The following is a 27,721-nucleotide window of genomic DNA, read 5'->3' as shown; positions in this document are numbered from 1 at the left end:
CAAACACTCTTGCTCAGTTATTGTGTTGTTCTTTTCGGCAGGGTTGAGTACGCAACTGGCATATGCAACAAGTTTCTCTAGGGAAGACTTGTCGCGTTGTAGAACTGCTCCTATAACAAGGCCTCTAGCGTTGGTATAAATGATAGTCGGTGCGGCTTCGTCAAAGTGGCAGAGCAGAAGTTCAGATGTGACCATCCGCTTCAACAGGCCAAATGCCATTTGACATTCTTGAGACCACATAAAGGGTACGCTGGAAACAAGTAGCTGCTGTAATGGAGCAGCAATAGATGCGAAGTTCTGGACAAACTGGCGATAATAGGAGACGAGGCCAAGGAAACTGTGAAGCTCCTTTGGTCTTTCGGGACGCGGAAAGGGAAGGACTGCAGAAATCTTGTCAGGGCCTGGCCGAATGTCTTCTTTGCTAACGACGTGTCCTAGGACATTGTAATATTTGCTAGCAAAACAGCATTTCTTGGTGTTTATTTTGATTGAGCCCGGCACCAGCAAGGCACGTCTAAACTTGATTCAATCGTTCTAGGTGCCCAGAAAACGTTCACGAAAAGGTAATAATGTCGTCCAGGTAGCAAAGGCAACTTCCACATTTCAGGCCACGTAGAACGGTGTCTATCATGCGCTCAAAAGTGGCGGGTGCATTGCAGAGCCCGAAAGGCATCACGTTGAATTTTTAGAGCCCATTGGGTGTTGCGAACGCCGTTTTCTCTTTATCGACTTCATGCATGGGAATATGCTAGTACCCAGAATGCTTCGATGCTTGAAAAAAATTCCGCGCCTTGTACGGAATCAAGGGCGTCGTCAATGCGTGACATAGGGTACACGTCCTTGCATGTGATCTTATTGAGCGCCCGGTAGTCCGCGCAAAAAAGCTAAGAGCCATCCTTTTTACGGACCAAAACAATAAGAGACGACAAAAGGCTAGATAAAGGACGGATGACTTCCCGTTGAAGCATGTCAGCAACGTTTTCTTCCATACATTTTCTTTCCGTTAGAGACAAGCGGTAGGGTCGGAGGTGTACAATAGATGTCCAAACTGTTTGAATTCGATGTGCTGTAGTAGTAGTGCGGCCCAGCTTAGACGAGCAAATATCGAAAGAATTTGCGTGCTTGTGTAACAGTGCGAGCAGCTGCTGCGTCTGCGAATTTGTCAAGTCGTTGCTGAGAGTGGTGGCAAAGGTGGAGGAACAAACATGCGCACCGATGGAAGGGTATTTGGATGCGATGGCTTGAAGTGCATGACAAATGAAGGCCTGAAGTCGGCAACAAGGGCCACAGTAGTGCCCTGTGGCAGTAAGATCTTCTCCGGTGTAGGGTTTACAGCGGTGGAAAGTGCAGAGCCATTGCATAAACGAACGACACCGGACGGAAGAGCTATGCCTTTACGAACGCAAAGTGGTGACGGGGAGACCAATGCATCACCGAGAGAGATGTCCTTGGACGTAATGCTGACAATTTGGTCTTGTAGTGGCGGCAGTTCGATGTCTTTCGCAGTGACCAGACGAAGTGGCTTCTGATTGTCGTCGTCAAGCATGTAGTCGGTGTCAGTAAAATTAACGATGCGTTGTCCACAACAAATAGCCGCGGAAGCAGGTGATAGGAAGTCCACCCTAAATTTAGTTGGTGAGAGCACTGGGACAGGACAGCAAACTAGACATGATGGCTGGTGCCATCGATGAATACACGCACAGTAGAAAACGCGGAAGGGCCAATGACGTTCCCCTGGTCTTACTAACGTGGTACTATTGTAAGGCGTCCCTACTTTCTTTTAATGTTCACACAAATCAGCTCGTATAACACACAGTCACACCTGTGTCCACCAAAGCACCTACTCGCACTCCCACTTCCACAGAAACCATGTCACACGGGCCTGATGGAGGAGTTTCAGTTCTAATTTCGAATGCGGTTTTTCCTCCACAAACTGCATTGTTTAGTTTTCCGAATGAATATCAGACTAAAATGAGGCGGACCGAAGTGGAGAGGTGGAACGGCGGAAGGGCGAAGGTGAGCGGCGTCTCGTGTTTCAGCTGTTCCACGGTGCAGTCGATGCCGGAGAAGATGGAGACCGGTGCGGGAGAGACGAATAACGCCGACCTTGATAAGAGACCCCAATGTACAAATCCCGTTCACGCATGTTGTTCCGATGCTTATCTTGCTGGTGCTTTCGGCAGAAACGAGATATGCGGCCACGACAGCCGCAGTAGTAGCAGGCAGGGCTAGACGAGTGCCAGGGTGGGGAGTACAAGGCGTTCGGGGCCCATGGAGATAGCGTGGTCAGGTGGACCGAAGAAGGTTCAAGGACCATCAAATGGTAGTTCACCGGGAAAGCAGCAGCAACCGACGCGTAGGTAGGCAGCGGCGATGTCGCGTGTACGTCACTGGGAGGCACGGCAGCAACTTGAAGGTAGGTGGATATGGGGCGTGAAGCAGGTGGCTGTAGGGGTGCAGAGCCGGTCAGGGATGTAAGTTTCTCCCTGACGATGTCACGTAAGAGCACTCCCGAAGACTGTGTAGGACGAGGTGCAGGACGTTTGAAGCCCATAGACCACAATTCTTTGCGTATAATGTCCCGGATGGGGTAACGCAGGTGGCCATAGGACGTGGAGTGGTGGTCGTCAATGTCCGGTTAGAGACGAACGGTATCCAGCGCGTCAAGGCGCTGGCATGTCGTCATGACATCAGCGATGGTAGCTGGATTTTGCACATCGAGGGCAATAAAGGCAACAGGCCCAATGCCTTTCAATATGTGGCGCGCTTTGTCCGATTCCGGCATGGACTGAATGACACGCCGGCACAGTGCGAGGACATCCTCGATGTATGAAGTGTACGATTCACCGAAATTTTGTCGACGAGTATTCAGTGTCCTCTTCACGATGGGGGATTGAAACTCCGGTGTCTCAAAAACGTGTCGCAGCTGCTGCTGGAAGGTTGCTCAGTCGGAGAAGTCAATGACGTGGTTAAAATACCATGTCTTCGCGACTCCGGTCAGATAAAAAGGGGCGTAACCCAGTTTGGCGGCCTTGTCCCACCGATTAGTGACACTTACGCGGTCTTAGTCATCGAGCCAGTCTTCTACGTCTTCTCCCCGAAGACCAGCGAAGAGCAGGGGTTCCCGCTGATGTCCGTGTATGTAAATGTGAGGGTCAGCTTGCGGCGGTGCGTGGTTTATGACATCAGCACCGGCAGGCTCAGTCTGGGACATGCTGCCTGACAGTGGGCGCAATCGGCGGCCTGAACCTAGCTCCAGGGAGTACAGCGGGCTGCGGTAGGTCAGAGGACCGAAATTCCACCTCCACCAAGTACGAAGTCTTGGTAGTCTTGGTTGAGACAGCGTTTCTTTGAGCAAAGACCTCGCGAAACGAACGGGCAGAGGCAGTACACAGACGATGACGATGATGAAGGCACAGAGTGGCCATGAAGAAGAGGCAAGCGAATGATGGTGATTATGATCATGCAAAGATGAAAACGATGTAAGTAACGAACGCCAATAATATTAATAATAATTATTATTATTATTATTATTATTATTATTATTATTATTATTATTATTATTATTATTATTATTATTAAGATTATTTATTACCCCCTCAATTTTCGCTAACTTTAAACTCAAAACACACTCACGACGCACACGTACCAAAGACCCTAAATGTTGGAATATACTTAACAGCGCATTTGTATCGGGCTGTACCAAAGAACTAGAGGCACCATTACTGTCAACATAAGTCAACATGGAATGATTTTTCATCTATGACGTTTTTGAAGAAGGCATCACATCCGTAGCCAATAACAAATCTTCCACCATCAGCTGCACTCAAATAATTCCAAACTATTGAGGAATGCTGAGTAAATGTGTGCCGCATCAGTTTGATTTTTTCAGAGACACTCAACTCGGGAATGATTCCAGGTGACTGGAAAACGGGGAAGGTCGTTTCAGTGTACAAATCGGGAAACAGACACACCTTTAACATACCAGCCCATTTCAATAACTCATCTACACTGCAAAATCAAGAAACACAATATCCACTCTCACATTGCAAGTTTATTATACTCTTGTAACTTTTTTCATTCACCAAAAGACAGATTTCGCAAATGCCTGTCCTGCAAAACGAAATTCGCAATCTTTTTTTACGATCTGTCCAATAACTTTGGCTGTAGTATGCAGACCGCTGTTATTTTTTTCAGTCTATGCTAAAGTTTTTGATTAAGTTCCACACCACCACCTTTATGCTAAACTTCACAGCCTCACCTTTAACATACCAGCCCATTTCAATAACTCATCTACACTGCAAAATCAAGAAACACAATATCCACTCTCACATTGCAAGTTTATTATACTCTTGTAACTTTTTTCATTCACCAAAAGACAGATTTCGCAAATGCCTGTCCTGCAAAACGAAATTCGCAATCTTTTTTTACGATCTGTCCAATAACTTTGGCTGTAGTATGCAGACCGCTGTTATTTTTTTCAGTCTATGCTAAAGTTTTTGATTAAGTTCCACACCACCACCTTTATGCTAAACTTTCACAGCCTCACCTAAACCCTAACATTTTTCAATAGATTGAACAATTTCTCACTAATCGCTCAGTCAGTGTCAATATGGGTCCTATATCTAACCCTCTCCTAGTGGCATCAGGTGTTCCCCAAGGATCTGTTCTGGCCCCCTTCTATTCGTAATACAGGTCGCGGGATCGAATGCCGGTTGCGGCGGCTGCATTCCCGATGGAGGCGGAAATGTTGCAGGCCCGTGTGCTCAGCTTTCGGTGCACGTTAAAGAACCCCAGTTGGTTGATATTCCCAGGACCATCCACTAAGGCGTCTCCCATAATCATGTGGTGGTTTTGGGACGTTAAATACCTCGTATCAATCAATCCTGTACGTAATAAATGTATTCACAGCTTGCCCAATCCTTTAACCTGCAGAATTCGCATGTTTGTCGATGGCTTTGCCATTGATTACAATATCATTGTCCCACTTAAGTCTTTTTACCGTTGCCAAAGCAGATATTGTTTCCAGTATTATATCTCTAAAAGCACGATCGAATCAGTACCAACCTATACATTTCTTGGAATCACCTCATTGTATCATTTTTCTTGGCACACCCGCATCGCTAATATATTCTCAGTATTTATTCAACTACTCGGTTTCCTCGTGCGCCATCTTGGTCAATTACTCGCGCATCAATCACTAATCAGACAAAAACTTCAATATGCATCTGCAATATGGAGCTCTCATCAAGCGTGTTTATGCAATGCATTAGTAGCAATACAGAATCGTTCCGCCACATTCATTCACTCATATTACTTATAGAAGTTAAGGATTTAAACTTTGAAGGCAAACTCTTTACTGTCACCCCTTCCTTTTCGTCACCGCACTGCAACTCGCATGCTTTACTACAAATTCTTTAATTCTTTGCCAAAAAACCACCCTATATACCAGCTGCATCAGGCATATCTCATCGAACGAGTTGCTCATTTTAGGTTGCCTGCCCAACATAGCCCAGCACTGTTTTCTCGCATCTTTTTTTTTTTTTCGAGTAGCCAGAGACTGGAACGGCTTTCCCAGAGACATTGTTACCATTGCCTCACCATCTGTCTTTCAACATAGTAATATTGTTCGTCTTAAACACTAAAATCTACGTTAACTGCGTATTGCTAACCTAAATACAACTATACCACTTGTGTAATGCCCCTCCAAAAAAGGGGGATCAATAAGTTAATGGACTGAAACTGAAACGTACAGGTTGCGGCGGGTTTTCAAGTTTTTGTTGTCGCGTCATCGTCAGCTGTAGAAGGTTTCAGCCGTTCCTTGTACAAGAACCACGCCACCATTGGTTACTGCCCTTCGTTTTCTAAATACGGGTCGGGCCAGTATACTGCTGATGGTAAGACAACAAGTGGTGACCAGGTGATGGTGAACGAGAATATCCCCGAGTGTCAATTGCACTGCAGCGAGGCAGTCAACAATGTCACGTGTCACATCGACGTTGAAACCACGAAGTCCCATTTTGCAAAACAGGCAGCGGCGGTACGTGTGCCGGGCTTCACTGCAGCGGTAGCGTAGTGGGCGGTGGTAAGGGGCGCGAAATGGCAGTCTTCCTAGGAGGGTTGCCCTCACCTGCAGGTAAGCGGTATGACATAGGGGAGGTGGCGGCGGAGTCTGGCGGGAGAACTCCTGAGCGTAGCGGCGGACTGCAGCGGCTTGACTCATGGCTTCCGCTTGAGGTTTTGGTGCGTCGGCGATTCCAAGCAATTGCCGGTCCTCCTCGCGCACAATCTCGGTGATTGAATTAGGTTCAGCGGTCAGTGGCGGCAATAGCTTGAGCAGCTCGTACAGCATGATCGCTCGGACGGTCTCTTGAAGGTCTTCCATGTTAAAAACATGGGCTGCGTCACATTTAAATGATGAGTCGCGGTTGTTCTGCGTTGTCAGCATCTGAAGCGCATTTTTCAAAGTCGTGGCGGCAGGTAAGGAATTCCCATGTAAGTTTGGGCGGGTGGCGGACAGCTCTCTCAAGCAGCTCTTGCTTAACTATTCGCACCAAGAATCGAATCTTTTTCTCCTCGGCCATGGTGGGGTCAGCGCGACGGAACAGCCGAGTCATCTCCTTGACAAATATGGTCGCATTTTCGTCAGGGAGTTGCAGACGCGTCTCCAAGCAGCATGTTCGTTGCGGAAGACGCTGGTGAACGTGCTCTGGAACGTCGTTCGAAAGGTATCAAAGCTTTGTACCGGGAAGTCCTGTATTTTTAACCCCGCATTCTGGCATCTTCAAGGTAGAAGTAGACGCAGCGCAGCTTTATTGGGTCCCGGCAGTTCAAGGTGGTGACTCGGTTGTATGTCTCCAGCTAGCGTTCTAGGTTTTCCACTCAATATCCGTGGAACGTTGGTGGTTCCTTGGGCTGCCGGAGCCCGAATAGTGGCCCCGCCGTGTTGCTCTAGTGTATAAAGTTTTGGGCACTGTCGACTCGCAGGTCACAAGATCGAAACCCCGCTGCAGCGGCTGCAGTTTCCATGGAGGCGAAAATGCTGTAGGCCCGTGTGGTCAGATTTGGACGCAAGTTAAAAAGATTCAGGTGGTCGAAAGTTCCGAAGCCGTCCACCATGGCGTCTCTCATAATCATATAGTGGCTTCGGGGCATTAAACCTCACATATCATTCAATCAATAAATCAAGCACGATTGGTGCAGGTAGGACGGTGGTTGTCATCGTGCCTGCGACTGAAGTAGCAGCCTTGGTTAGCCTGGTGTTTTCCGGCAGAAGCCGGTGTTAGGGCTGTAGGCTCTGCCACCTGCTACTGCTTCGACAAGGAGGGTGGTCCTCTGCGTTGTCTCCGTCTCTTGGGCTTTAATGGCTTGACTAAGATGCCGGAACATCAACGAGCAGCATCACCACCAGATATCTCGTGGGTCATCATGTTAACGAAGAGATGCCAAGATGCACAAGATCAAACTGTTTATTAGGCCGAGCTCGTGTCCGGCGAACGGGAAGCATCATTACAGCAACGCACTACGGCACTGGTAACAGTGAACAGAGCGTCGGACGTCAATGAACAGGCAAGGGTTAAAGCGTGTCTACATTTATACATGCGCTGTCGAATACTGCAGCGCTATCGCTAGTCGCCACGCCAGCTCCAGAATAAATTGTATGGTTCGCGTTGCGCATGTAACCTAAACAAAGGAATTTACTACAGTGTTGAAGCTTCTCATACCGTTAAGGTGGGTTTTCCGCTTGCAGTATAACGGAGCGATTAAGAAACTTAAGGAAGGAATACTGGCAATAGACAACTGAGTGTCAGGGATGACAATTTAAGCGAAAAAGAAGAGAAAGACTAGAGAAGGAATGAACGAAATGTTAAGAAAAAAAACAAGAAAAAAACGCCAGGTTTGCGCGGTAGGCACCGCGCAGTCACAGCAAAAGCTAGAAAAGTGGCCTTACAGAGCCTTTTCAGAGCACTCATTGGGTAAATACTGACAGCACACTTGCTTGATACAAGTCGGGTCTGGCACTCTATCCTACGCCTTCACTGCAACGAGAGTGAACCCCTTCAGTATTTCCTTTTAACATGCAGGTTATATACAAACCAAATGAAGAGACTGTTAGAAGACCCTCTCCGTAGGTTGGCTCTCAATTTATCCCTTCCGGTGGTTCTTTCCTTTGGAGCAACTGAGAAAAGAGTTAGCCACAGGTACGTTTGCGAGGCCGTATGCAATTTTCTAAAGGCAACAAAACGAACAGAATGTTAGGCTGTGGCATAAATCCACTTTATTTAAAATATATTAGCTTGTTTGTTTTTTGTGTTACCTTTATTTAGTTTATTTCTAATCAATCGTTTACCAATTGATCCTTTGTTTAAACATCCTTATTCAAATAATCCAGCTGGTAAAAACATACCATCTTACAAAAGAAGCACCATCCGTTTCACGGCCGATCCCCCATGGTGGGATGCGCCAGAACCCTGAGGAACAACCAACGAACCAACCCACTAGGGCATTATTGTAAACTTTTGCGTTATAAGCCGGCATTCTTCACACTATTTTTCGTCATTCTTCTGAGAAGCTTCATATCCGCTAAACACTTGCCTAAATTTCGTGCGAATTGTCCATGCAGTGGCTGACGACAATGAGGAATTATGGCTGTAGTGGGAATGCGCCACAGTGAATAGGAAAACCAAAACAAGCTTTTATAATGAGTTGGAGCATTCGACGGCCGACTCGTTAGGCTAACCGCATTGTGTGTCGACTGGTTGTTCTTTCACTGTTTTAAAACGCTTTATAAATCGTATTAACGCGATTGCTTTCCCCCCATCAAGCCTGCCTAAGGCAAGTTTGATAATTAGGCACAAGCACCGGTGTAGCTCAGTGGTAAAATATTGGGCTGGCACCCAGCGGACCCGGGTTTGAGCCCCACTGTGTCATTGGTGTTAGGTCATGCCTACCAGCAAGTTTTTTTCTAATTTCGCACGATGTGGTTACGGACACTGTCGGCAGCGTCCGGCAACGGCGGACAACATGCAATTGCGTGTGACCGGAGAAGTAATCTCATAACAGCTTTCGCTGTAAAACGTAACAGCTTTCCTTGAAAGCGATAGCAATAAAGTAGAAGGTCACGCGCAGAAGGGCAAGCAGATCGGAACGCGCCGTGCGTTTCTCCCGCACAAATTACGCACAAAGCGTACTCACAGGTACAGATGAACGTGAGTAAGCGTCTTAGTTGTTACTTCGCTTCGTCTGAAGCACACGCTCTTTTCGCAAACGGAGACTGTGCAATTATTGCAGTGATGGTTGCGTGCCTTGTCTCTACAACAAAATCATTCTAGCTTAAGGATTACTAAGACATGAAATGCTCGCCACCGCGAGATAAGGGGGCGCGAGTGTGCGTTTAGGAGCTTTCTAGCCACTCACTCCTCTCCGCGAGGCAATGTACGCGTCAGAGATCAGAGCGCGCGCCACCGCGTGATCATCGCACCACCTTGCTAGTAATGCTGAAAATATTATCGCCCCCCCCCCCCTCGCCGAGATGCCCATCACCAGCGGTAAGAGGGTAGATGCGTGCCAACAACAAGCCGTTTGCACGTTGAAGAACGCGCTTCTCAGTGGCTCAGTGGTTAACGCCTTGCACTCATGATGCATATATATATATATATATATATATATATATATATATATATATATAAGGAATAAATTCTTGGACGCCGGTAAATAGTATGAATAAAAAGAAAGCACACGTTGAAAAACAGAAAGGCTTCTTTACGTTTCGGCCATGGGACCGGCCTTCGTCAGAATAGCAGATGTAACAGTGGTGCAACAGCATATAAGCGCATACGTTCGCTTACAATAATCACGTGAATGCAAACATCATAAAAATAAGTGCAACAATCAGACATGAAATCTATAATGGCCCCCGTATCACATTCTACTTATAAGCAATCAGTTAACAAGTCACGACACACGCACAAGGATAACAGCTGGTAGAAGCAATAACATCTACAGCGGTCACTGATGCAAGATGCTAAGTTTTCCCGTACTCTCATTTAAACCGCCTGCGATTGTATTCAACTTAAAGGTGAGAAATGATTCGCGCACTTTCCTGTCATGATGCGTTTGAAAGCCAGACTCCAGAATCGTGGCTCTAATTTTCTCAAATGAGGGGCCCATTGCGTTAGCATGCTTTGATATTGGAAGGTGAGGAAGTGAAGAGATATGAGTCTTTTGATTGTTAAACCGATATCAGAAATTTGTTTCGGTTTCTCCTTCGTACTACATTCTACAGATCAAGCATTCCAGAAGGTAAACTACATTACGCGTTTCACAGTCATAGTCGCCACTTATTTTCACGCTGAAGTTAGATACGGTGCTGTTTGCGATAAGTAAACTGGTCATATGCTGGCAGACTTTGCAACGAGGTTTGTTGCAAGGACGGCAGCCAGTAGGTTTACTGCGTACGCTTATTGACGACATGAGTAGGTCACGCAGATTTTGCACTCTTCTGTATGTCACACGCGGTGGTTCTGGGAAAATTGATTTAAGTCGTTCGCTAGCGACTTAAAGTTCCTTGTGCATTTGTCGTGACTTGTTAATTGATTGCTTATAAGTAGAATGTGATACGCGGGCCGCCATATAGATTTCATGCCTGATTGTTGCACTTGCTTTCATGATGTTTGCACTCACGTGATTATTGACTGATTGATATGTGGGGTTTAACGTCCCAAAACCACCATATCATTATGAGAGATGCCGTAGTGGAGGGCTCCGGAAATTTTGACCACCTGGGGTTCTTTAACGTGCACCCAAATCTGAGCACACGGGCCTACAACATTTCCGCCTCCATCGGAAATTCAGCCGTCGCAGCCGGGATTTGAACCCGCGACCTGCGGGTCAGCAGTAGAGTACCTTAGCCACTAGACCACTGCAGCGGGGCTCACGTGATTATTGCAAGCGAAACGTATGTGCCCTTTCTGTTTTTCGACCTGTGTCTTCTTTTTATTCACACACACACACACACACACACACACACACACACGCATATATATATATATATATATATATATATATATATATATTTCAGACAAGAATGCCGAGGAAAGTATAGGGGTAGTTATTAGACCGAATGGTAAGGTTAAGTCTGAAGAAAACAAGCGAACCTGTGACCTTGAAGGAACGCGTTCGATTATTTACCAAATGAGCTAACACGGTTGTTATCCCCGCAACCACTTTGTCTAATATGTTATTTTGAATTAAATGTGAAGAAATAATCTTCTTGTTTTTGGTGTCACTGAGACTGATAAGGAAACACGACAGGACATTGAGGAGAAAGTCTTAAAAAACATATTCTCAACGCGCCTTGGTGTTACAGTGTCCTCAATAGAAAGAATTCACTGCATTGGTGAGAAGAAAAGCAAACAAAACAGACCAGTAATTGTAAGATTTTATGACTACAATGAAAAGATGGCCATATTAGGAGCTCCAAAAAATTGAGAGGTACTAATATCGGAGTCTCTGACGACTACTAAAAAAAACATTAGAAAAAAGGAAGTCTCTTTGGCGCTCTGCTCTTGATGATAGGCGCAATGGTGCGAATGTGAAGCTTGTTCGAGATAAGCTTTACATCGACGTGGGATTCCCGTTCCCATACACGCGTGAAAGTTAAGAACGCTCAAAGCGAAGCACGCAGCCCGGTCTGGCAAAAGAAGCAGTGTGACATAAAGCTGATAAACGTGAACGCACGAAGCGTTTTGAACAAAACAGAAGAACTAGAATCGTTGACACTAATTTATGACCCTGACTTCGTGGCTGTAACAGAAACTTGGCTAACAGAGGATGTTGCAGATACGGATGTTTTTCCCATTTCATTTCATGAACTGCGTAATGACAGACTAACCCGAGGCGAAGGCGTTGCTTTGCTGATTAAGAAAACTCTTCGGTACGAATTACTGTCGCCCAATAAAGACTGTGAGAACGTGTTGTGCAAATTATTTATGGGAGATATCACGTTACTTATAGGGGTTCTCTATAGGCCCCCCGGAACTTCAGTTGATATTTTTGAGAAATTGGATGACTACTTGCTAACAATGACAAACAAACGAAGCAGAGGCGATTTTAATTTACCAGGTGTTGACTGGAATGCACGAGTTGCTCGGCCGCTTAACAGGCCTCTTGCAGAAAATCTGCTTGACATCATGATCAAGTATGATTTGGTTCAGGTAGTTGACAAGCCCACTCGAGTTCAAGGACAAACCGAGACATTGTTGGACTTACTATTTTTGTCACAGGAAGTGTTTGATTATGAAATAATTATCGAGGATGGAGTCTCGGATCATAAGGTGGTTGCAGCAACTCTTAAATCAAATAAAAATTAGAAAAAATATCCAGAGTAAAGGTGTACAATTTTCAGGCCGCAGATGATACCTCAATTCTTGATTACTTAGAAATGGCTTTTGACGCTATCCCGCCTAAAGAATGACCTCTGGGAATACTTTAAGAAGGTAGTAAACGACTGTTTGTCACGTTTTGATCCCCAAAGAGACAAGAGAACTGCAAAAGCTAACCCATGGATTACCAGAAGTATCATTCACCTAAAACGACGACTATGTCGCGCCCGTCAGAAAATACCAAGAAACTCGTCTGTTATCGCTCAAATTAGTGCTCAGGTACGAAGAGAAGTCAAGCAATCTAAAAGTAATTTTCTAACTAATATATTGTCTGAATACATATCCAACTCTCCCCAGAAATTTTGGCGGTACCTGTCTAGTTCGCAGTCTGAAATAACTGGGCTTTCTATAGACGGGACCTCCTATAGCGAACCGATTCAAATTGCCGAAGCACTCAATCAATACTTCAGTACTGTTTTTTCTCCAAGTATTGATCATTCAAAAAAAGGCTGTACGTTCGATGATACTTGTTTCAATCTTCTTACCGTATCTAAAGAGGGCGTAATGGCATTACTGCTTGAATTGGATCATAGAAATCACCTGGTCGGGATATGATTCCCAACGAATTTTTGAGGCGCTACTCTGAATGGGTTTCTAGTTTCTTAGTTAAAATTTTTAATTTATCTTTGTGTACTGCCGCTGTTCCGATTGATTGGTTATTAGCAAGAGTTGCGCCCATTTTTAAAGCTGGTGACCGCCTTAATGTTTGTAATTACCGTCCAATTTGTATCACATGCACGGCGTGCAAAGTAATAGAACATATATTTCAAAATATATATTTCAATACATAGAAAACAATAATCTGTTTTATAATAAGCAACACGGTTTTAGAAAAAGCCTTTCAACCGTCACTCAGCTTTTTGAATCTGTTCATGCTTTCGCTACAGCGATAAACTCAAAAGAACAAGTCGATGTCATAGCAATTGATTTCTCTAAGGCCTTTGATAGAGTATGTCACCAGAAACTTATTCAAAATTGTTAATACTTAGTATTGATCCCGCAATCGTAAGATGGGTTGAAGCGTACTTGCGCAATAGGTTGAAGTTTGTTGAAATAAGTGGCGCACGTTCTTCTCTTTTACGCGTATCCTCAGGTGTGCCACAAGGCTCCATGTTAAGACCTCTACTCTTTTTAATTTATGTGAACGATATTGCAACGGTTGTGCCTCCTTCTTTTGATGTAAGGTTATATGCAGATGATTGTCTCTTGTTTTGTCATGTGAAAAGTGTTTCTGATCAAATGCTCCTCAATGATGCTCTTCGATGTATTGACAACTGGTGTGAAAAATGGGACATGAAAATTAATTTTGATAAAACTGTTTGCATGACAATTTCAAATAAAAAATCCCCCCTTAACTCTAAATACACAATAAACAATAGAGAAATTAGGAGTTATAATGAGTTTAAATACTTAGGTGTTACTATATCCAGCAGTTTAAAGTGGGACAAGCATATTGACGACATTACAGGACTGGCGAAGCAAAAGCTGGGTTTTCTGAGAAGGAAACTCCGTAATGCAACGCCCTCTGTTAAATTGTTGGCGTATAAGACTATTGTTAGACCAACGCTGGAGTACGCAGCTATCATCTGGGATCCGCATACTAAAACTGAAATTAACAAACTTGAACGAGTACAAAGATTGGCCGCGAGGTTTATTTATTCAAATTACATGAGAACACAGTCTGTATCACTTTTGCTTGCTAGGGCTGACCTTCAATCGTTAGCTACATGTAGAAAAATAGCTCGCTTAAAATTTATTTATGACCTGTATTATAAGAACTACAAGCTGGATCCCAGTGTATACCTGCGCCCCCCAGGACGAGTGTCGGCTCGCACCAATCACTCATTTTCTGTCCAAGCTTATGTACCGCGGGTGGATGTATTTAAGTTTTCGTTTCTGGTGCGATCTATTGTTGACTGGAATGCGCTTCCTCCCGAGGTACTTACAGGATGTAGATCCTCACAGGATTTTCAACGACGGCTGGAATTGTTTTTTGCCTAACATTGTTTGTGTATTGTTCACCTGTTCACCTCCCACCCCTGCTACAGCCCGCAAGGGCTAGCAGTATAGTAAATAAATAAAATTGTGCTAGTATCAGTCAGTGCCACCAGTAGCCAAGGTGGCGAGTGTGGCACACTCTTTATTAGCCTGTTTGGCGTCACGTAGGACGTGAATTTATTACGACCTGACAGCTGACCAATGGTCCCTCGTATGCAACCTAAAGGCACCAAGTCTGCCAGTACGAGACCCTCGTTAACGAATTAAAGAAAGAAGTGTATACTTAAGAGATCGTTTTCCCATGCTTTCGACCCAATAATAATGAGATCTGACAGATAAAGGGCAGCTTCGGTTCCTGCCCAGGGCAGGTTATCTTTCCACCCTCTTTTCTTTCTGCATATTTACATTACCATCTGGTCTATAACTTCCCCTATATTTTACTCTGCATTCTGGTCTGTCAGATCTCATCATTTATTGTGTCAAAAGCACTGAAAAACGAGGTGTTATGTATACAATTTTCTCTAATATATATATATATATATATATATATATATATATATATATATATATATATATATATATATACTGAAATACAACGGTGCAGCTGACGCTTTATTGAAGCAACAGCAAAATGGCGCCGATCATGAAGAGGAACGTGCCGAAGACTGATGATGATAATTGATAGATGAGGAAGATGACGTACAATGAATTCTCACACTAATTTCCCCCGTCGACGGAAGCGGCCAGCCTGGCCGCGAATTACGCTGTGGAACGCATACAATAGGGCTTGAGACGCGAAACCTGCACAATCTCTGTCCCGCGGCAGCGTTGGTCAGTGGGAACATGAACAGGTGTGACACGGTAGTTCACCGGTGAGGTCTGTTCGATAACTTTGTAAGGGCCAAGATAGCGTGACTCAAACTTTTCGCATAAGCCAGGCGTTCGCGCAGGAGTCCACAGAAGTACATTGTCGCCAGGGCGGTAGAGAACGACGCGGTGAGTGGCATCGTAACGATGTTTGCGATCTTCTTGGCTAGCTTCGGTGTTTACGCGGGCAAGACGACGGCATCGAGCAACGCGGGACAGAAACTGGTCGCAAACGAATTGTGAAGAGTTGACGGGGCCAGAAAAGAATGAAACGTCGAGTGGTGATGTCGGTTGGCGTCCGTATACTAGGAAAAATGGAGAATAGCCTGTGGTTCGTTGAACTGACGTATTATATGCATACGTGACAAAGGGTAGTATGGCATCCCAATTGCGATGGTCCGGTCGGATATACATGGACAGCATGTCACACAGCGTGCGATGAAATCTTTCCGTTAAGCCATTGGTTTGCGGGTGATAGCTAGATGTTGTTTTATGAACTGTTTTTGATGCTTGAAGAACTTCAGTGAGCGTGCTTGAAAGAAATGCCTTTCCCCGGTCGCTCAAAAGGACACGAGGGGCTCCATGACGTAGATAAATAGCATTCAAGAAGAAAGTTGCTACTTCCGAAGCACTTCCTGAAGTGATTGAGGCCGTCTCAGCGTACCGGGTCAAGTGATCAACCGCGGTGACTATCCACCTCTTGCCGTCTGATGTAGTTGGGAGGGGCCCGAAGAGGTCAATTCCGACGACAGAGAACGGCTCCGATGGACAAGGAAGTGGTTGTAGGGTCCCGACTGGAGGAGTAGTGGGCCGCTTGCGGTGTTGGCAAAGTGCGCACGAGGCAATATATTTAGCTACTGTCGTGGAAAGACCTGGCCAGAAAAATCGACTGCGGATGCGCTCGTATGTTTTGTAGTAACCCAAGTGTCCTGACGTCGGGTCGTCGTGAGAAGCGCGCAGAACTTCAGTGCGTAGTGCGCGTGGTACGACGGGAACCCATCGGTGGCCTTCCGGGTGCAAAATGTATTGATATAGCACATCGTCCTCCAACTTGAATAGTCGGAGTTGTTTCCGGAGCCTGGCATTAGGGGAAGACGAAGCACCGGTAAGCCGACCAATGATGTCAGTGCAATAAGAATCGGCTCGCTGGTGAGTAGCAAGTGCTGACGGACGGGTGGATGAAGGTAGGGAAGAAACGGATGATATGGACGAGGCGTCCTCCGTATAGCCAATTTGACAAGGGGATGTGACGTGCACCGAAAACTGCGGCAAAGGGCATCGTGACAAAGCGTCGGCATCTTGATGTTGTCTTCCAGTCTTGTAGATGACGTCAAAGTCATAAGATTGTAATCGGAGAATCCAGCGGCCAAGTCGTCCCGACAAGTTTTTGATTGTGGACAACCAGCAAAGAGCATGGTGGTCTGTCACAACAGTAAAATGTCGACCATGTAGGTACGGATGAAATTTTTGGATGGACCAGACAACAGCCAAGCACTCTTGTTCGGTTATCGAGTACCTCTTCTCTGCAGTGGTCAGAGTGCGGCTTGCATACGCGACAACTTTCTCGCGAAAGGCATGGTCGCGCTGGAGCAGTGCGGCGCCGATTCCTTGTCCACTCGCGTCAGTGTGTAATATCGTAGGTGCCTTGTCATCGAAATAACAAAGCACCGGTGGGGATGTCAGTGCCTGCTTGAGTTCTTGGAATGAGGCTTCGCATTGATCATTCCAATCGAAGGAACCGGTACTAGCAAGGAGCTTGTGGAGAGGAGCGGCAATAGTGGCAAAGTTGCGAATGAAGCGGCGAAAGTACGATGCGAGTCCAAGAAAACTGCGTAGTTCTTTGGAGCGAAAGGGTCGCGGAAAGTTGAGGACTGCGGAAATTTTGTCCGGATCGGGCTGGATGCCATCTTTAGTAACGAGATGTCCTAGTACTTTTATAGCTGTGTTGCCAAAATGGCACTTCCTTGTGTTTAGTTGAAGTCCAGCGTTGGAGAGACATGTAAGCACTTGATCTAGGCGTTGCAGATGATCATCAAAAGTGGAAGAAAACACGACGATATCATCGAGGTAGCATAGACAAGTTTTCCACTTGAGGCCACGAAGAACAGTGTCGATCATCCTTTCAAATGTGGCGGGAGCATTACATAGACCGAATGGCATTACGTTAAACTCGTAAAGACCGTCCGGCGTAGAAAAGGCGGTCTTTTCTTTGTCTGCTTCGTCCATTGGTATTTGCCAATACCCGGACCGAAGGTCAAGGGTGGAGAAGTATTGGGCGCCTTGCAATGAGTCAAGTGCATCATCTATACGGGGCATCGGATATACATCCTTTCGGGTAATCTTGTTGAGCGCGCGGTAATCAACACAAAATCGTACCGATCCATCCTTCTTTTGTACCAACACAACGGGTGATGACCAAGAACTGGTAGAGGGTCGTATGATGTTTCTGTTTAGCATATCGGTCACGTTCTCCTCGATGATTTTGCGCTCGGCCAAGGAGACTCGGTAGGGACGACGGCGTACAACAGTCTGACCTTCAGTGTCGATGCGATGATGCGCAACTGTGGTCTGTCCTAGTGCCGAAGCATTGGCGTCGAAGGAGGCCTGGTGTTTCCTGAGCAAATTCAGCAACGCCTCACGCTGAGAAGCAGAAAGGTCAGGATTTATCCCGGGAGCAAAGGAGGAGGACGTAACAGACTGGGCCTGTTGTGGCTGAGCTGTCAAGGCGTCAAGAGAGACCAAAGAAACCGGTTGGGTATCCACATAACATGACACTGCAGAACCTTGGGGTAGGAGGACGGGCTCTGGGGTAGGGTTCAGGCCAATGATTATCGCTGCACTGTCTTTGAACCGCACCAGGCTGGAGGGGACTACAACGCCGCGAGCTAGACAGCTGCTGGAAGGGGTGATGAGGACGTCACCATTGGCAATATTCGGAGAAGTGATGGTGATGAGTTGCTCTTGACCCGGGAGTAGTATGGATTCGGAAGCTGTGAAGAAACGCAATGGTCTTTCGTCGACGCGTTCGCTGCAGTGATCGGTCTCGGTCATTTCGACTACACGTTGACGGCAAGAAATTAATGCAGATGCTGATGAGAGAAAATCCCAGCCTAAAATTAGTTCATGAGCACATGAAATTAAGACAGCGAAGGTGATGTGATGAAGAATACCATCAATGAAGACACGCGCTGTACATTGGGCCGATGGTCTAATTATTGCTCCATTGGCCCCAATCAAAGATGATCCAAGGTAGGGTGTCTTCACTTTCCGCAATCGAGAACACAAGTCGGCACGCATAATTGAAATAGTTGCTCCCGTGTCCACCAAAGCCAACACCCGCACACCTTCCACAGTTACCAATAACATGTTTGACGGTCGTTCAGGAGGACTTGGGTCATTTCGCCGCGATGCAGTTTTCCCTCCAAAAACTGCACTGTTTAGTTTTCCGATCGCTGGGCAGCCAGTTGAGAGACAGGCCGAAGTGGTGAAACAGAGCGTCGGAGTGGCAAAGGGGAGCGTGGTCGGGATGCACGTGTATTGTTGGTCGTGTTGGAAATGCGCACAGGAGACGGTGATCGGTGGTTGGAAGGACTGTCGGCATAACGGTAGTAACCTCGAGCATATGTGTCGTCTCGTTCAGAAGCGGCATAACCACGACGTTCATCTTGCTGCCGACGTCGACAGACCCGGGAAATGTGTCCTCGAATTCCACAGTAGTAGCAAATAGGACGTGGGGCCCGCCAGGAAGAATGGTAGGTAGGGTTCGGTGGACGGGCGACTAGAGGTGCGAGATGTTCGTGATCAGGTACAGGTGGTGGTGCTTGAGACGGCGAGGGTTGCATTGCAGCGATCTGTGCATACGAGGGGGGTTGGGCGCATGGTGGAGCACGGTGAATGCTTTGGAACGCTGACATTTCTTCCCTAATAATTCCACGCAGATCGCTAGAGGCGGGTTGAGCGGGAACGTTGTTAGAAGGAGGTAAAGTGTAGGCTTGCAATTCCTCACGAATAATGTCTCGAATGATGGTTCGGAGCTCCATACTGTTTGCCAGGGGGTTCTCAGAGAAGTCGGGTCGTAGGCGGATTGACTGCAGGGTATCAAGCCGCTGGCATACCGAGACGACGTCGGAAACCGTCGAAGGGTTGTGTGCGACGAGGGCGTTGAAAGCGGTAGGTCCGATACCCTTCAGAAGGTGCCGGACACGATCACCTTCTGGCATGGTGTCGTCGAAACGGCGGCAAAGTGCAAGCACATCCTCAATATAGGAAGTGTAGGACTCACCGCAATGTTGAACGCGTTCTGCCAGTTTCTTGCGAGCAACTTCTGAACGGACGGTTGGTGTACCGAAAATGCGTCGGAGCTGGTCTTTGAAGGAAGACCAATCGCGGAAGTCGCTCTCATGGTTCAGGAACCACGTCTTGGCAACCTGAGAGACGTAGAACTGGACGCGTGCTAATTTCGATGCCTCGTTCCAGTTGTTGTAGACACCTACGCGGTCATAGTTGTCGAGCCAGTCTTCGACATCTTCGCCAGGCAGACCGGAGAAGATTGGAGGCTCCCGAGGGGGGTTGTTGACCGGGCTAGGGTTGGCGGCTGGTGGTTGCGCCGGCGAGTGGTTCGGTTGGGCTTGCTCTTGGGCCATGGTGCTCTGCTGGCGCAAGCGACGTCCCGAACGGAGCTCCAGGAGCTGGCTTTGGATGGAGAGAGGTCGAAGAGATCGGGAAGCACCTTCCACCACTTGAAATACAACGGTGCAGCTGACGCTTTATTGAAGCAACAGCAAAATGGCGCCGATCATGAAGAGGAACGTGCCGAAGACTGATGATGATAATTGATAGATGAGGAAGATGACGTACAATGAATTCTCACAATATATATATATACATGTTGTATCCTGTATATAGTACCTGTAGTTTCGGTTTCTGTGTTTGAGTTGGCAACACTGGGTCCTTGTGTTTGTATATATTTGTGGAACGTCTAATAAAAAAGGGGTATGCAACCGCTACCCGTGAGTGCGAGGCACGTCACTCGTTCACTACAATGGCAACGAGTGTTTGAACCCCGTCTGAGATAGTTCCCGGGGGATAACCAGCCACGCCTTCCAGATGGCTTTCGCTGGCATCGCCCCACCGGATCCGTTCTTTCCGACACTGGGTCGTCCCGTGCAGTCATGGTTCCGATGGCACGACATGTTCAAGATCTATCTGCTGGCGTCCGGTGCTTCAGAGTTCTCCCCAGAGCGACGCAAGGCTCTTCTACTACATTCCTTGGGACCCGAAGGTCAACGTATCTTCAGTAATCTGTCTATTTCGCAGGAGGCCAAAAAGACTGAGAAAGAAGGGACCGGAGCTACGCCCGACGTGTATGACTCCGCGGTAGTGGCACTGGCTAAGCACTTCGATGCCAGCTGCAACCTGGTCGTCGAGCGCCACCGATTTCACCGTCGAATTCAGTTCCCAGGCGATTCTATTCAAGAACATGTGACCGCGCTAAAAGAGCTTGCCGCGATGTTCTCATTTATGTCGCAAGAAGAGTCACTACGTGACCAGTTTGTTGCCGGTGTGTCTTCGCATCGTATTCGGGAACGTCTTCTGTTAGAAGGGCCTTCGCTTTCGTTCAACAAGGCAGTTGCTCTCGTGAGTCAAATCGAGCAGGCAGCAGTGGAAATGAAGGAATTTTCCGTCTCTGTGCAACCAGTATCTGCGCAGTCTGGCACAAAATGCGGTCCATCGTTGCAGTCACTGAACTCACTGCCGCGTGCTCGCACTTTCAGTCAACGCGATAAGGCAGCTACATCGCGGAACCGCCCCTCATCTCGACAGTGCTCTCAATCGAACTCGCAGCAACACGCGAATTCTTCGTATTGCTTCAGGTGTGGTTCTAAACAGCATCGCACTTCTTGGAAACGCTGCCCAGCTAAAGGAAAAAAAGCTTCTTTTGTGGCTGTATCGGACATTTTGAAAACGTTTGCAACCAGAAGCGGTCGCAAGCAGCTGTCCACGAGGTTTCAGTACGTAGCCCGTTGCAGAATGAAATCGTCGAGGTTCTTGTAGTTCAACAGCCTCTTGCAACCGGAATTCACATTAACATTCAAATCGGGCAGGTCGCTATGAAGCTGTTAGTCGATTCTGGCTCTTCCGTTTCCATTCTTTCAGGCAAGGTGTTTGACCAACATTTTTCTGGTGTGCCGCTTTTTCCTGTTCCTAGTGTGACGCTTCTGGATTATTCCAAAATACCGATTTCGGTTCGAGGCTGCTTCTTTTCTGAGGTCTTTTTCGAAAATCGCAGCGCACCGCTTTTGTTTTATGTCGTCGAATAGGGTACTTCTCTTGTTGGCTTGGATGGTATTAAGGCCTTGAAGCTGTGTATTGAAGGCTCTCAGCTGCAGTGTTTTTAAACCAGCACGGTACCAAACGCCAAAGTAGCTCGGACATGTCCAATAGAGCCATCCATGCAGCGGCCGTCAGCACTTCAGCAAAAGTTTTTTTGCTCGTTGTTCACAAATAAGCTGGGCCTTGCAAAAGGTTTTGTTCACAGGATTAAGACACGTGCGGGTGTTCAGCCAGTAGCATCAAAACTTCGCCAGCTTCCTTTCATGTTACGACCACGCGTCTTCCGAACTGCAGTGCCTGAAAAGCTTGGACATCATAGAACGTATCGATGCGTCAGAATGGGTGTCCCCTATTGTAGTCATTCAGAAGAAAGATGGAAGTATTAGGCTTTATGTAGATTTATGTGAACCTAACAAGGTCATCGTTCCTGACAGCTTTCCGCTGCCTCACATGGATGAGTTGCTTCAAGCCTTGGTGGGTGCCATGCACTTTTCCAAACTCGACTTAGCGTCTGCCTACCACCAAGTTTCGCTGGATCCTGAGAGCAGGGACTTGACAGCTTTTATAAAACATGAAGGGCTGTACCGGTTCAAACGCGTTTGTTTTGGGCTAGCTTCAGCACCTGCTGCTTTTCAGAGTATGATGTCTCGAATCCTTCGCAATTGTGCGGGTGTCCTCTTTTACATCGAATTATTTTTGGTAAATCAGCTGAGGAGCACCTCAAGAACTTGGAGGCAGTGTTGCAGCGTATCAAAGACACAGGTCTGAAGCTCAACAGCAAATGTGTGCTTGGAGTTCAGGAGTTCGAATTCTTGGGGCACAAGGTGACACCTTGCGGTATTTCGCCACTCTCACGGAAAGTGGACGAAATGGTGGAAACCCCAGTTTCATGAAATGCCGCTGAACTCCACTCCTTTCTTGGGTTGGTGGAATACTACGCCAAGTTTGTGCCACACTTGGCCGAGATGGTAGAACCTATGAGGGCTCTTAGGAAAGGCGAAACCTTCACCTGGTCTGTTGAGGTGGATAACAGTTCCCGCACGGTAAAGAAGGTACTATCGTATGATCTTGTCTTGCACATGTTTGATCCTGCGCTTCCAATTATCATTTCCACTGATGCATCCAAATGTGGTCTTGGAGCAGTCCTTCAGCAGCACGCCGATACTAAGTTTCGTACTGTTGCTTTTGCATCACGCACGCTATCTCCGGCTGAAAGAAAGTACGCAGTTGGCGAGAAGGAAGCACTTGCATGCATTTGGGCATGCGAGCATTGGCATGCATACCTGTGGGAACGGAGCTTCATTCTCTGAACAGACCACCAGACCCTCGTTTCGCTTCTGTCTTCGCAGGGCTTAGACCGACGCCCACTTAGAATTTCACATTGGTGCACAAGACTACTACGTTACAATTTCACGGTGGAGTACCAGAAAAGCTCATCTAACAGAGTAGCCGATGCTATTTCACGGTTACCCGTTCATATGGCAGATGGAGAGCTGACGTTTGAGGAGGAAATTGTTTCCATGGTTCAACCAAGTTGCTTGACCAAAGAGCAGTTTGAACAAGCGGTTCTTACTGGTGCCACTCTTCAAAAGGTGAAGGTGTTTGTAAATGGGTCTTGGCCACCACACAGAGACTTGCCGGAAGGTCTGAAACCATATTTCAGAGTTCGAGACGAATTGTCAGTGGTGAGCGAACTGTTGTTGCGTGCAGAGAGGCTTCTAGTTCCATCATCTCTCGTGGCTCAACCATGGCAGCAGCACATGAAACTCACCAGGGAATCGGACGCACCGAGGCCAGACTTAGGGAGCAATTTTGGTGGCCGCGCATGAACAGTGACGTGGAAGAAGCAGTCCACAATTGTAACATCTGTCAAGTAGCAGATAAATCGGCAAAGACGTTGCCTGCCCCGCTGCAACCTGTCGAGCTACCAGAGAGACCATGGAAGAAACTTGCAATGGATATCGTTGGTCCTCTGGAGAGGGCGCCTCCAGATTGCAGATTTCTGCTGACACTCGTAGATTACTTCTCAAGATGACCAGAAGTACAGTTTTCAAGGGAAATTTCTACAAGAACCATGACCGAATTCCGGCTCAACGTATTTGCACGGGAAGGCTATGCTGAAGCGATAGTCTGTAATAATGGGCCCCAATTCACGTCAAAGGAATTTGTCAAATTCCTACAAGAACAAGCGATCCGCCTGTCGCACTCATCTGTTTATTACCCGCAGGCAAACGGACACATCGAGCGGTTCAACCACACGTTCAAGACTTACCTACAACTGGCCCGTCTAGAACAGCGTCCGCTGCGAACTGCTGTACGGGATCACCTCGCCGCATACAGGTGTACACCACACGCCACGGCAGGAGTGGCCCCTGCGGTACTTTTACATAGAAGGCTGCCAAGAACGAAGCTGGACATCTTCGGCTTATCACCCGAGTCCATCGCAAAGGCACCCTACCAGGAGCTGGCCAGGCTGCGGCAACGTGTCAAGCACAGGCAAGAGTACAGCAAAGCCTACACCGACAGGAGGCGAGCGGCGAAACCGACAACAGTGGCAGTAGAAGACATGGTGCGGGTGAAGAAACCATCGGTTTCATTCAAAGGTGCAATCTCTTTTTCAGAGTCAAGGGAAGTCATCAAGCAATGTGGCCCAGCATCCTTCATTCTAGACGACGGCAAAACATGGAACGCGGCAAAGCTGTGCAAGGTGCCTGCTCGGCGCCCTGGCGACAATGACCTTCAGCAACATTCTGCAGGGCGTGAACATTCGTTCCATCACGATCCCGTAGACGCCACGCTTTTCGCTGCAACATGGCAGCCAGCGTCCGCCGAGGCAAGTGCTCCCGCAGCGAAACCTGTGCCTAGTGCAGACTACGATTCCACCTCGCCAACGAGACAAGCCACCGGACAGTTTCCTGCTTCAGAAACTGTTTCACGCCCGCCCGTGAAAACTAGAGAAGAACCTGTGGTGTCGTGCCCACCCGGTCGTCGCATTCAGCTGCACCGAGAGAGACAGCGACCGGTCAGATATGGTTATAAAGTGTGAATGTGTATATATTCCTTAGATGGTGTACCTGTTACCTATAGTATTCAATATTTTTGGCATACGTATAGATAATGTTGTGTGTATATATTGATGTGTATTTCCTGTTGTTTATTTCTCGTTCCACATTTACACTGTGCGCAATTAACCTATACTAACGTACTAACACCTTCCCAAAATCAAAAAAGTAAGTGAGGGAGAGAAAATGTTGTATCCTGTATATAGTACCTGTAATTTCGGTTTCTGTGTTTGAGTTGGCAACACTGGGTCCTTGTGATTGTATATATTTGTGGAACGTCTAATAAAAAAAGGGTATGCAACCGCTACCCGTGGGTGCGAGGCACGTCACTCGTTCACTACAATATATATATATATATATATATATATATATATATATATATATATATATATATATATATATATATATATATAAGCGAAAGAAGTGTATAGGTCGTTTTTCCGTGTTTTAACACAATATTATTCAGATCTAACAGACAGTAATGCCAAGGAATGTACTGGGGAAGTTATTAGAACAAATGGAATGTAAATAAGAAGAAAAGTGGATGAAAAAACAACGAGACGTGAGCAGGAATCGAACCTACGACCTTCGAATAACGCGTTCGATGCTCTAACCACTGAGCTACCACAGCGGCCGTCCCTCTTTCCACATTTTTTGGTTTATATGTGAATTTAGAAGTAGGAGTGAGAGTCAGCGCCATCTATAAGCCAAACGACGCGTGCGAAAACACTGTTATGTGCATGTTTTGGCATCACGTAGCCCGTGAACCTAATATGAGCGGGCAGCTGCATAATTGTCCCTCTTATACAACCTAAACACACCAAGTATGCCAGTACGAGACCCTCGTTCAATGAAATAATGGAAAGAAGTGTATACCTAAGGGCTCGTTTTTCCGTGTTTTGACGCAATAATAATGCGACCTGAAAGACAGTAATGCCAAGGAAAGTACAGGGGAAGTTATTAGAACCAATGGAATGTAAATAAGAAAGAACAGTGGGTGAAAAAACAACCAGCAGTGAGAAGGAATCGAACCTACGACCTTCGAATAACGCGTTCGATGCTATAACCACTGAGCTACCACAGCGGCCTTCCCTCCGTCCACGTTTTTGGGTTTATATGTGAATTTAGAAGTAGAAGTGACAGTCAGCACCATCTATAAGCCAAACGACAAGTGTGAAAATACTCTTATGCGCATGTTTTGGCGTCAGGTAGCAGGTGAACTTATTATGAGCGGGTAGCTGCATAATTGTCCCTCTTATACAACCTAAACAAACCAAGTCTGCCAGTACGAGACCCTCGTTCAATGAAATAGGGGAAAGAAGTGTATACCTAAGGGCTCGTTTTTCCGTGTTTCAACACAATAATAATGCGACCTGAAAGACAGTAATGCCAAGGAAAGTACAGGGGAAGTTATTAGAACCAATGGAATGTAAATAAAAAAGAAAAGTGGGTAAAAAATAACCATCCGTGAGCAGGAATCGAACCTACGACCTTCGAATAACGCGTTCGATGCTCTAACCACTATGCTACCACAGCGGCCTTCCCTCCATTCACATTTTTTGGTTTATATGTGAATTTAGAAGTAGGAGTGACAGTCAGCGCCATCTATAAGCCAAACGACGCGTGCGAAAACACTCTTATGCGCATGTTTTGGCGTTACGTAGCCCGTGAACTTATTATGAGCGGGCAGCTGATTAATTGTCCCTCTTATACAACCTAAACACACCAAGTCTGCCAGTACGAGACCCTCGTTCAATGAAATAAGGGAAAGAAGTGTATACCTACGTGCTCGTTTTTCCTGTTTTAACACAATATTAATGAGATCTAACAGACAGTAATGCCAAGGAATGTACTGGGGAAGTTATTAGAACCAATGGAATGTAAATAAGAAGAAAGAAAAGTGGATGAAAAAATATCCAGTCGTGAGCAGGAATCGAACCTACGACCTTCGAATAACGCGTTCGATGCTCTAACCACTGAGCTACCACAGCGGCCTTCCCTCCATCCACTTTTTTGGGTTTATATGTGAATTTAGAAGTAGGAGTGGCAGTCAGCGCCATCTATAAGCCAAACGACAAGTGTGAAAACACTCTTATGCGCATGTTTTGGCGTCACGTAGCACGTGAACTCATTATGAGCGGGCAGCTATCTATCTATCTATCTATCTATCTATATATATATATATATATATATATATATATATATATATATATATATATATATATATATATATATATATATATATATATATATATATATATATATATATATATATACAGTGAGCAGCGAGAGACGTGGCGGTGACGCCGACGCCAGCGGCAAAATCAAGCCGCAAGTGTCCACATCATAGCTATCGCAACGAAAATAAAGGGCATCCCCTTCACTATTCAACCCATCACTACACTAGCTGTCACGCTCTGTTTATGAGTGGTGTAAATGAAAAGTGCTGTGGCAACCACTCAGACTTTTCAAACAGAATTCGAAACATGCTACCAACTGTTGGCTTTTCGGCAGATGCTTCTTGACAGCTTTTTCAATGGTTTTTATGTAGGCAGAAGACCTTGTGCGCGATGACGTAATCAGCTTTATTGAAAACACCTCATCTGAGTGAGTGCACTATTGTGTGGTTTGGGCGTGCCACTGCTTGACGCGAGATCGCGCCGACGGGCGGGAGGCCGTCGCAGCATGCTTCCCTCTAGCGTGCGTGTACCTTTCTCGGCTGTCGACGGTGTTGCGAGGGTTAGCAAAGCCGATCGTGTTCGCGAATGGTGATGTCAACTTCAATGACGCGCAAGCGAGAGAAGCCGAACGCAAGCGTCGGTAGTGGAAGACCAGTGACACCGGTGCGGTGCGAGTCAAGAACACCGATCAAGTTCAAGAATACAGACGGTTCGCAGGTAACACCGATGAGACCCCAGCCTAGGAAGCCGAGCGCGAGCGTCTTCAACGCGTCTCGCCTCCCATGTCTGTGCGTTTCAAACAAACGTTTACTTAAGTAAAGGCTACACCTAGTTTTGC

The 27,721-nt window shown here is 46.6% G+C and overlaps 2 protein-coding genes across 2 annotated transcripts in view; both read left to right on the top strand.

The window, feature by feature from the left end:
* LOC119161633 (frequenin-1) overlaps positions 1 to 27,721 on the top strand; it is a 1,172,367-nt gene that overhangs the window by 818,218 nt on the left and 326,428 nt on the right. The window lies entirely within an intron of this gene.
* On the top strand, positions 20,415 to 21,362 carry LOC142776758 (uncharacterized). Its single transcript, XM_075881057.1, has one exon. It carries the CDS (start codon positions 20,415 to 20,417, stop codon positions 21,360 to 21,362), a length of 948 nt encoding a protein of 315 aa, XP_075737172.1.

The sequence above is a fragment of the Rhipicephalus microplus genome, chromosome X (assembly GCF_043290135.1).
Source record: "Rhipicephalus microplus isolate Deutch F79 chromosome X, USDA_Rmic, whole genome shotgun sequence".
Classification (NCBI taxonomy): Eukaryota; Metazoa; Arthropoda; class Arachnida; order Ixodida; family Ixodidae; genus Rhipicephalus; species Rhipicephalus microplus.
This window is presented reverse-complemented; position numbering and strand designations above follow the sequence as displayed.